Source organism: Belonocnema kinseyi, chromosome 1, assembly GCF_010883055.1.
Source record: "Belonocnema kinseyi isolate 2016_QV_RU_SX_M_011 chromosome 1, B_treatae_v1, whole genome shotgun sequence".
NCBI classification, from domain to species: Eukaryota; Metazoa; Arthropoda; class Insecta; order Hymenoptera; family Cynipidae; genus Belonocnema; species Belonocnema kinseyi.
In genome coordinates, this window is record NC_046657.1 from 77,836,475 (window position 1) to 77,847,410 (window position 10,936).

Genomic DNA, 10,936 nt, shown 5'->3' on the forward strand with positions numbered 1-10,936 from the left:
CGCCGTCTGGCAGTAAGAACATCAAGTCTCTGTCGTTGAAAGTCTAAAATTTCATCCAATATTGCTGGTGTTAATGTCTCGATGTGCCGAGGGTGGATGATTTTAGTAACATGGTTCATCAGCTTTCTGATTCTATTTCCTTTTTTATATTGAGTTAATCAACCCAATTGGCACCTTACTTTGCTGACATCCATAACCAACCTGAACTTCCATGGTGGATCTCGATCCCTTGCTGGGATAAAAACTGCATTTGCAGGCCTAGTTTTCCGGCCCAACGTTCTAACGGTTGCCACAGCTGCACAGTGTACAAGAGTTTGCACCTCTAACGCAGTTTATGCTACATTCAAATACGTAGGTAAAACCTTGCTGTCGAGATGTGCTATTAGTGCACGCAGATCGTTTGTGATATTCATTTTGGGCAGAGAATGCCTTAGTGTTGGTTCTACATATCGGAACTCTAATAAAGCATGACCAAAATTCCTTTCCAGGTGCTGTAGTTTTTCTGAGATTTCCCTATCCACATCATCGTTAGTAATATCCGGATGTGGTTCTATTGGATCCGGCGCATGATGTTCATTATCCCTAGCACCTATGCCTTCAGTATCAATCAAGGCTTCGTTATCCACATCTTCCAAGGCGAGCTCATCAATAGGAAGCTGCTGTTCCACTTTCATTTTTATAGCAGCTATTTCAATAGTCGAAAGCTGTCTGCTGGCAGATATTGAGCGTTTTTGATCTGCCAGATTCTGCTCATATAGTTTTGTGGCTAGCTCTAGGTATTTAAGTAAGAAGAGTCTATGATGTTCTCTTCTCACTTTGCCCACATTTCTCTGCCAAAAAATAAAGGCGCATAACATTTCTGTTCATATGGTATGTCCATTTTCGTCGCTTTTTTGGTTGATGAACCTCTGCTTCTGCCTCTGGTTGTATAAGGTCATCCACCTCTGGAGGATGTGGTGGTGTTGGATCATCAATAGGTTGAGGAAGAACATCAATTGATCCTGCTTAACCGTTTAACGCTGCTTTCTCTAACTGATATTCATTGCCGTCGTTTTTCCACGCCAAATCAACCTGATGTTTAATCTTCATTGCTCGGTCTTCTGTAACATGTAGATTAGTCCTGATGTCCTTCACCTTAGCGATAAGATCTCCACCTAATTATTGTTTGTTTTTATTAAACTTTTACTCGGGTAAACTCGGTTATACATCATAGCCACGGACTAAGTCAAGTGACTGATGAGATTAGAATGTTATAAGTTAATTCAAATAATTTAATACGATGGTTGAAACCTCCTGCCTTGAACCAATTTTGTATTTGCCAATAGGCAAATACGTTATTTTCTGTAATAATAGTTAAGGGTAGGATAAGAGGGTGATTTAAGGAAAACATTCTAAGTAGGTACATAATATGAATAAAAATACAATTATATTGTGTGCAAAAACTCGAGTAGCGTTCTTTTTAAAGTATAAAACCTTTGCTTCAGTAAAGTACTTTGTAGTAATACGTTTTAATCTTATATTATTTCTATTGGAGGATTTTCTTTGGTTTTGAAAGCACATATTACATGCTTATAAATCAACGATTAGCATTAAGATGTCTATTCTCCATGAAACTGATCAACAAATAACACGAATGTTGAATTTCACATTCATTCATATTTTAACATACAGATGGCGTGGCAATGTGAGCGGTAACGAAAGAAACGTTATCGGCAATGACGGTGATTTTCCTGCTGAAATTACTGAGAATAATACTGCGACCCAACTCTAGAAAAAGGGGTCTATTCGATTTTGAAACTTTGATAATAAACATTTTGAGCGCAATATGCGCTTGCACTTAGAGTGAGATAGTCTTAGGCTCACTAAAAAAATTATAGGAAAGAGCAAGAAAGTTAAAAATGTACGCCGCGGTCACAACAGTATAGAACGCAGAGATAAATAAATTAAAATAAAAGAATCGCTTCTTCGATTCTGGGGGTAAAGAATCGGTCCAATAAAAAATCGACTCGTAAAGAATCGATTCAAAAGGTCGATTAAGTGAAAAAGATCGATCTTTAAAGAATCGATCCATAATTGCCCATCCCTACTGCTGTAATTACCGATGGTGCAAGTTTAAATATTTGTTTGTAATCATTTTTGTAAATCTACTAGAGAGACTCCGATAGAGCGAGACGTTAGCATATGGTTTTCCGTATGATAAATATTTTCTTAAATTAGAATCGCAATACATCTATTAGAGTTATTTCTGTAAAATATGTAGCCGCAAACTATAAATACTCGTAGGGATTTGCATAGTAGAGTTTTACTGAGCAGAGAAATAATTATGTTGTTTTTGTAGAGGTATGTGGCTAATTCATGTCTTTTTTTGGGGATGCCCTAAGCATTCAAAAAAATTATTTTTAGTGTGTTTTATTAAAAGTGGTCATTTTCAATAGCAAGTGAAAGTATATTACTTATGATTTCGGCGTTTGAATTTATAGCTTCGGTAATTTGAATTTTTCTTTTATTATGTCGATAGAAAAGGTTCACTAGATTTATTTTGATATCCTGAGGTGAGATTTAATTGGGTTAGATTACTTGAATGATTTTATTCTGTGGGTTGCAGATTATCGTAACAATTGGTGCCTTAGCTCGAATAATAGTTGGTTTTGGTATTTTAGATGGCTGTGCATTTTGAGACTTGATCGCACATGTTTGTGACGTAGAGGAGATGGCGGCGTTGTAGAACTATAGTTTTTGTGATAGCGGGTCACTGGCAACTATGGTATTCGCGTGTATCAAACTTTCTTTTGGTGCGATCTGCGCACCTGGTTTAGAGTAAACAGTTTCTTTCTGCGAGTTATGAGTTTTTCATTTATTATTATTGGTTTTTCTGGATGCTTTTCTAAATGCAAAACATCTGTAATTCGCGGTGTGGTCTCTCGCCCAGTTAGTGTAAGTGGTCGGCGATTCGCGATCTTTTTTGCATGCAAGACTCTGGTGCGAGCCCTCGCACTTCACATAACGTGGAGCGATGTGGCACATGTCAGAGAGACAATGGAATCTCTGATACTTGTAGCACTGTGGGGTCTATTTTGGTTTAACGTAGGGCTAACTTTAATTTTTATATAAGCAATGGACTGGAGATTTAGAAGTACCTTTGTTTGAGGTGTAATCGGGACCGTTACCAGAAGCAGTGGTAAGGCTCTCATAGTTTACTGCTTTCTCATACGAGCAACTGAAGTAATTGTGAACCATTTTTCTTTTAGTTCAGAGAGCACTAAATCTTTCGCGTATGCAATTCGGATGTTTTTAATGACGGGCTTGATGGGATGCAAGTTGAAACTTTTGTAAATATAGTATTGGAGGCCTTGTTGCTCTAGGTTAGTAATAATTTTACGACAGTCTTCAATATAAGATACGCGAACTGAATATACATATGGGTGAATGTTGTAAACTATGGATTTAATTTGGGTGGATTCTTTTTAAAATATATGCAGAATTGTGTAGGGGTGAATAGCTTCGTCCACAATGACCTTAATTAGGGCGTTTGTCCCGATGACTTACCTGTTTCAAAGTTTATGGTTGGCGGTGCAGAGGCTACTTTTAGATTATTGTCGGTATCAACTTTACTAGCTTCATTTATGTGTAAGTTAGATGGTGGCTTGCTTATGACTGATGTCCTTTACGTTTTGCTGCTTCCTTTGAGGGAGCTAGTGGCCAATGAATGCCCACTGCTGATACTGGCAGATATATTATCTGAAAGTTTAGATAGCTTTCGCTTCTTCTCCTTCTAGTGACGATGGAGAAATTGCTTTCGTTTTCTTCTTCTATCTGGTTTCTTGGACTCGCGAACCGTACTTTTATGGATCTCGCTTCGGCGGCGGCATACCACTCGCGAGGCAGGCGATTGGATGTTCACTAGCGAGGATTGTTTCGTGGATGTCGCTGGAGCACCCTTCGTGCGATTGGTACGCGCTCGATACGTAAAAATCTACAAACGTCGGATGAACATCGTACAGCTTTTGCGCTGAGTTACCAGGAAGATTTTAACATTTTTATGGGGACGCGCGACTCGGAATTCAAAGTATTTTTCGGTTTTTGAAAATCTGGGAAAAAGACATGTTATTAACTTTTTGTAAATTAAAGTTTAGTCCCGGAAAATGCTCCAAAAATGCAAAATAGCAGTTTTATGACAAATTCATCTGAGCAAATTCAACTGAGCTATATATTCAGATGTCAAATTTAAGATAGGACAGTTTACCGAAATTCATAGACGTATAATACAAGCCGGTATCGAATTATATTTTGGTAATATTTTTACTATTTTATTTTCGAAATTCAAAAAGTGTTATTTGATACCTTTTAGAATTAATAAACTTATTTTAAATTGAAATCATTAATATTTGGAATTCTCGTAATAAAAGTTGTATCAATTTCAATATTTCCCGATTCATATATTGAAAATTGTAGAGTATCAAATTAAAAACCTACACGGAAAAAATTTAGGACAGCTATTGCGTTTGGTGTAGTAGGGCGTGAAGCGGGGGCCTTAAAATGTGGTGCAACGTTGCTCTGTTATATTTGGGAACGCTGCTCTCCCGAACAAGAGAACGTAAATATACTAGAGTAGGGTGAGAGACCCAGTGAATGAACACTTAAGGAAATCACTGATTACAACTAGTCCATTTCAAGTTATAATAATTGATTATTCTTACAAAACTTTTGAAAATAGATTCTTAAGGGTTCAATTTTCATAGTCCGATAAACAAATTTTGTTTTGACTAAAAAGCTTTATAAAAAATAATTAAATCGTGCAAAATTAACGAAAACACCAATGAATGAACAGTATGAGACAATGAATGGACAGTAGAGCACCAGTGAATAAACACTTTAATCACTACAAATTAGAATTAGGATTTAGGTATAAAATTACATAGGTACATTACAAAATGAGCAATTAAGTAATGTAAAATATTAGAAACCGTTGCGAAATTCATTAAATATATTATTTCAATAAAAACCACAAGACATTTAGATATAAAGAAAGGAGGGAATACAAAAGTTGAACACAGAACTAGGATAACTTTTCCTAATTTCTTATTCCTTTATTTTTATTGCATCTTGTTGAAAAACAATTAAATGTATGAAAACAATATAATGTGTTTCTAATTATACTAAAAAGTAAAACACGGCGCCCCGCGCGTGTATGAACCGGCGCGTCTTCCAAAAATAACGTAACCGTCTTACTGAATGCTGGGACACTTGTTGTCTTAAAAGTGTGGTGCGCTGTTCGTCCCTCTCTCGGATCGCAGCGTTGTCAAAATAAGAGAGTAGATGTCTTGAAGACAGGGGGCGCTGACGCTCGTGTGTTTAGCTCAGCAGTAGTACGTATAAGTACCGCAGTCGCCCTAAATTTCTTTCCGCGTAAACAATTTAGCAATTTTAGGTTCGGAAGCGATTCAAGTGGTTAAATTTGAAATTGAAGCATTAGAAAATGTCCTGTTTAAAGTATATGACGTTGTAAAGGACCCTACACAAAATGTACATAAAATGGATCCCAGTCGATTTTGATTAAACTTTGTAAAATTGTAGTTCTTATCGCCTTGATTAAAATGGAAGTTTTTGGTATTACAGAGGGTTAAAGATCGAACCATTGTAAGAAACTTCGGCCAAAATCTCAAAAACTTCGCAACTTTTAGGAAAGAGGGAAGACTCTCGAAATCTTCCCTCTCCATTTACCACAACATTCTCATGCATATAGCGGCGTCGTAGATGCGGCTCACGCACTGGGTATAGATGAGACGCAGAGATGTAGTGGGTGGGTAGGGGGAGGCGTTTCACGTGGTCTCGAGCTCTCGCGCGAAAGTCCCATTTCTCAATATTCAATATTCAGCCATTGAAGGAAAACATGAGCAGCATCGTCTTGCTAGAACCATCTGTTCATCCCGTCAGCGTCTTTTAGCAATTTATGTAGTAATATCGCAGCATCATAATTACGGTTGTCAGAAAAGTATGGCTTTCGGATGTCAAGAATTTAACCATCTGGTGCAACTAATAATAGAGGTTTGACCATGTGCCGTCTGTTGTGAACACAAAATGACTGTTGCGGAGCCCCGAACGAGTATTTATTCAATACTTGCATTTTATGATTGTAAATCTTTGATCATAATGGCATTTAGAAATGTCTTACGCTGTTACATTTGTGATGGACTATTTGCTCCTTGTCTCATGCCTCCAATCGACGAAGATGAAAATGCTGACAAAAGGGAAATCACTATCCACAGACGAGATGGACTTCAAAGACCGCCATTGGAAGTTACACATCTGACAAAGATATGCACTAATTGCAATCAATCCATTCGTAATGAAATGGCTGTCGATACGGAAGATCTCGTTTGCTTAACACTGAATATCCTCATGCAGAGTGGGAGTACCAGTTGCCTTATCAGCAATTCCGCTAATAATACACAAAGATTATCAGTCAAATGCAAAGCAAATAATTTTATTTTATGTAATATCTACATGCCGGCAAAAGGTAAGATCATACCCGCATCATGTTCATGATGAAGGTTTAATTCTTCAGCCACTTTTACAGGGTTTACGTCTTATTAAGAGGCCATACGTCTGACATTAAATTTGACTGTCTTTGTCCTGTAACCGAATAACAGCTCCGAGAATTATTTACTTTTTGTGATAGAGTTCCCTGTGTTCCCTTCTTATTTTTTTATTTAAAATGCGTCAAGGTCTATTGGATGCTCTTCCCAAGGTCATGTTCCAATATTCAAGTAGACAGGAAGTTCGTGGAGTCATCTTCATGGTCAGGCAGTCCTTAATGCAACGTTTCGGGTCTAGCAACGGATTTGACGCAATAACGAGGAATGATTATATTGCCAAGAATATTATTGCTTTCGCTAATTAATTATATAATCGAGCAACGAAAATCCTCGAGTTATCGCATGTATTGACGGTTAATACTTTTATACTCATAAGAGCAGTCACTTCAGGAATCTGCGCCAATCATTTTGTGTTCACAAAGTACGGCACCTCGTAAAACCCGTATTATCCATTAACCATTAATCTTCTAGCGCGTTTGCGTATTACGTGGAAAATGATAGCTCTTCTTCCACCACATAAGCATCATTTTACAGTAGAAGATGCTCACGAATCTCGCCTAGTGACAAAATCTAGGTGGATCGTCGAAGCTAGGAGCGGACACATCAAATCAATTTTCAAATACTTTCAGCAAGTAGTACAGATACCATACGATCCTAATCTAGGCGATTTTTGTTGTATATCTGGAGCTCTAATTACCAGATACCATCCTTTAATTGTCATGAAAGGAGCTGAAGCCGAAATGGCCAATGCATTACTTGAAAAATCTAAGTAACCGAATGTCGTACAAGCATTGGTTGAGAAAGAAAACCTTAACACAAGAAACGTCCAACGATGGGTCCAATTAGATTGGGGCCAATTATTATATTTTGCAGCCCTGATTCTTGATTTTTTTTCAAATCTCGCAGTTGGGGTTCATCAAGTTAAACTCGCATCTTCTTACGTGCAAGACAAACTGCAAAGAGATAATGACGAGGAACTCCACATCTGCTCTCACCTTGCTAATTTCTTGCCTTTATTGGCTAGATATTGACAACATCCTGCTAAGATCCTGCTTTTACTGGCTAGCCATTGAAAGCATCCTGTTCATTTCTCGCCTTCATTGGCTGGATATTGATTAAGTCCTGCACATATCTTGCCTTCATTGGCTATATATTGACAAAATCCTGCCCATGTGTTCCCTTCGTTGGGCAGGTATTGCTTGAATACTGCACATGTCTTATAGCCTCACTGGCTATATGTTAAGTTCCTGTCCATATCGTGTGTTTATTGGCTGAACATTAGCAACAAATGGCAAGTTCACCTCGAATTACCTTGAACAATGACCTGTGTCTAAAGGTCATGACATTTTATGTACATTTTGTACGAGGTCCTTTGTTTTAAAACCGGGAAATGACGGGAATTTCTTTTCAAGTTAAGAGTGGCTGTCCTTAAAGATAATATAAAAAGGTGAACATTATTTTTTAATTTGAACGCAGGCGGAGTTCACAAAAAAGAAGGGGCTAACTCTCAGATTGAAGCACTTCTTCGTCCACTGACAGTAATGTTTGTAAATGCTGTCGAGGAAGAAGAGAGCGAGGATTTAAATGTGAAAAAAATACCCTTGCATCTTATCGAGACCATCTCGCATCTTGTTCATAAAGTACCTTTCCAAAATAATATAAAAGAAGATAAAGTAAGTTTCAAATTTGCAAATATTTTTCTAGATTTATTGTTGTTTATTTACATTATTATACTTTTTGTTTAGATTCAGGTTTGGCTTCAAAAAGAGACAGCAACGAAGCACTTTGAACCTTCCGTCTCTTTAGTTATCATGCAGTTGTTGCTTTTCGTTGAAGAACAAACAGCAGAGTATGGGACCATTTTAAAAGAAGTTTGTGAAGATTTATCGGAAAAATATTCTGAGGTAAAATTAAAACTTGCTTTTCACTAAAATATCAAAATAAACATTGTGCAGCATATCAAGGAAACGCTGAAAAAGATCTTTTGCAAAAAAAAAGAATTTCTTTCATAGGAATCTGATTCAGCTGTAGGAGCATTTAAAATCATAAATGAAAGAACAATACCGCAAATATATTCTTCAATTAACAATGCTATAAAATGCAAATTAAACAATGCTGTTTGGTTATTTGGCCGACTTAAAGCAGAGCAAATAATCATTTCCACTCCTGGGATGGAAGAAGAAACTCGTATGTGTTGCTTAAAATAGTACTAAATACAGTTTTTTTTAATTATTCATTTATCAACTTCAAAAAAATGCACACATAAACTTAAGCCCGCCGCACACGGTGCTTTTTTTCTTGCTAGAATTTGCTGCTCGCCGCTCTGCAGGCAGAGGTGCGTGAAGCTAGACAGGCTGTGCTGCAGGCTCTACTTCAAACGGTGTGTGTTGCTCTGCTCGGTCACATGCTAGCTCTGCTGCTTGCGAGCGGGCACCTGTCAGAATGGACGCGGTTGTACACGCGTTAAATTCGGCGAAGAGAGGCAGCTATTACTGCTTATCTATCAATTGGATTAGTAAAGCGAAAAGATAAAGAAACGCGGAAACGCAAAATATGGAGTCGGTCTTGGTTGCAAAGGAGAAATATGGGAAATGGTGTTTTGACTATGTTGTTCGAAGAATTAGGTTGACATAACCTACAATCTTTAAGTTTCACTAACTATTTAAAATATGTTCTCATTACGGTGTGTTTTCCTCACAACCCAGAAGATCCCAGTGTATAAAAAAATTACACGCGAATGTAAGAAGATTTTCTAAATGAAATTTTGCTACTTGTCTCTCCATACCTAAAAAAGCAGGAAGCTATTCTGAGAGAATCAATTTCTCCCCATGCTTTGTCCCCATACTTTCACCTTTTCAAACACTGTATACAAAAATAATGAGGCTAGATTTGCCATGTGTGATTATAGCAGCTAACAGAATCATGTGAACATTTCTCCGCTTCTGATTGGCCCTTTGCTTTAGCCAGCGTAAAAACCAGCAGAAAAAATAGCACGCATTCAATCAACGAAATCAAGCACGGCGCCCATAACGAGAGCCAACAGTGATGTCATTCTCCTGCAAGGCAACCTGCCCAGTAGCCGTCACAGCTCCAAGCAAGCAATCCAGCAAGAAAAGGAGCACCGTATGCGGCGGGCTTTAGACATTAAACGCATTATAAATAAATCAAGCTTAATTAGTTCAATTAATTATCCATCAGGTCGTCAAGAGCTGAAAAACAAAGAGCGGTATCTTTGCAATATATTAGCATATATTGTGGGATTACTTGCTCTTTTTGTTGATACGAAGAGTGATCCTGGTCCGCACACTGACGCAGTTTTGAAAAATGTGCAGCAAGTATTCAACATATTGAGCAACCTCACTAAGTATTACATGAGCAAGTCAAGTACACAGAACGTAGCATTCGAATCCACCAAGTAAAATCCCCCTTTAAAATTAAGTAAATATATACATATACAGTACATTTATTTAAAGAAAATTGGATAATAAGTTTTAATTTGTCAGGTTCAAGATGTTAGTTGAAAGTGCAGGAAAATCCCTTAAGCCCAAGGTAGAAGACTTCATATCAGAAATAGAAGTAAGTTGAACATAATATAAGGAAAATTCTGATTTCTAACTACTCTACGAACTACACCGGGCATGCACTTCACATTATTATGATTAGTTTGAAAAAAACAGTCATTTTGATAAAGAAAAAAAAATTAAGTCAGTGAGTAAATATTCTAACACAGAAAGTTCTGGACCATGTTTTTAGACTAGTCCATTGTATGGTTTCGCCAACCATGCACAATTTTATGTTAACTTTTAATTTGTAAAATTCAAAATTGAACAGCATCAAATAATGAAGGTCATACACTAAAATCTAAGCGCTTGAAAAATAATAGTAATTTGTAGTCTAAACGTTCATTAATGTACAATTCGGAAGCAGTAAAATTCAAAATAGATCATTAGAATTTAAAATCTTAAGAATGAGCCCATCTCTAAATACTTCGAAAAAATTTTCTCCACATAATCATACGCTTCTTATTCAGAGAAAATGGCCTATTTGGTCAAAGCTAGTTTTCGAGATATTCGCGTTTCTGTGAACAAGGGTAAAAATTATCGATGTTATGTCCTATCTGGTGGCATTTGGTTATGTCCTGGAAGTTTTCAGTTTTAGTCCATTCACTCATTAACAATAAATAAAATTTTATATGAATTTATTAATATTTTTAAGTTCTCTTCCTGTATCCAGTGTATTATAATTAGAAATTTGTCATAAGGACAACCGCAGGATTTCGCCGGGAGCGGGTGCTAATCTGAAAAATTGCACCCGCTTCCAGCGAAATCGCGGTAAAATTT

At 37.1% G+C, this 10,936-nt stretch overlaps 1 protein-coding gene across 3 annotated transcripts in view; it reads left to right on the forward strand.

The window, feature by feature from the left end:
* The window catches only part of LOC117168927 (Fanconi anemia group I protein), a 426,852-nt gene that overhangs the window by 406,443 nt on the left and 9,473 nt on the right, over nucleotides 1-10,936 (forward strand). For all 3 annotated transcript variants that reach the window (XM_033354903.1, XM_033354921.1, XM_033354913.1), the window contains 5 exons: nucleotides 8,073-8,269; nucleotides 8,342-8,500; nucleotides 8,609-8,783; nucleotides 9,795-10,011; nucleotides 10,100-10,172. In XM_033354903.1, the coding sequence (XP_033210794.1) occupies nucleotides 8,073-8,269; nucleotides 8,342-8,500; nucleotides 8,609-8,783; nucleotides 9,795-10,011; nucleotides 10,100-10,172 (821 nt within the window). The remainder of the gene's footprint in view (nucleotides 1-8,072; nucleotides 8,270-8,341; nucleotides 8,501-8,608; nucleotides 8,784-9,794; nucleotides 10,012-10,099; nucleotides 10,173-10,936) is intronic.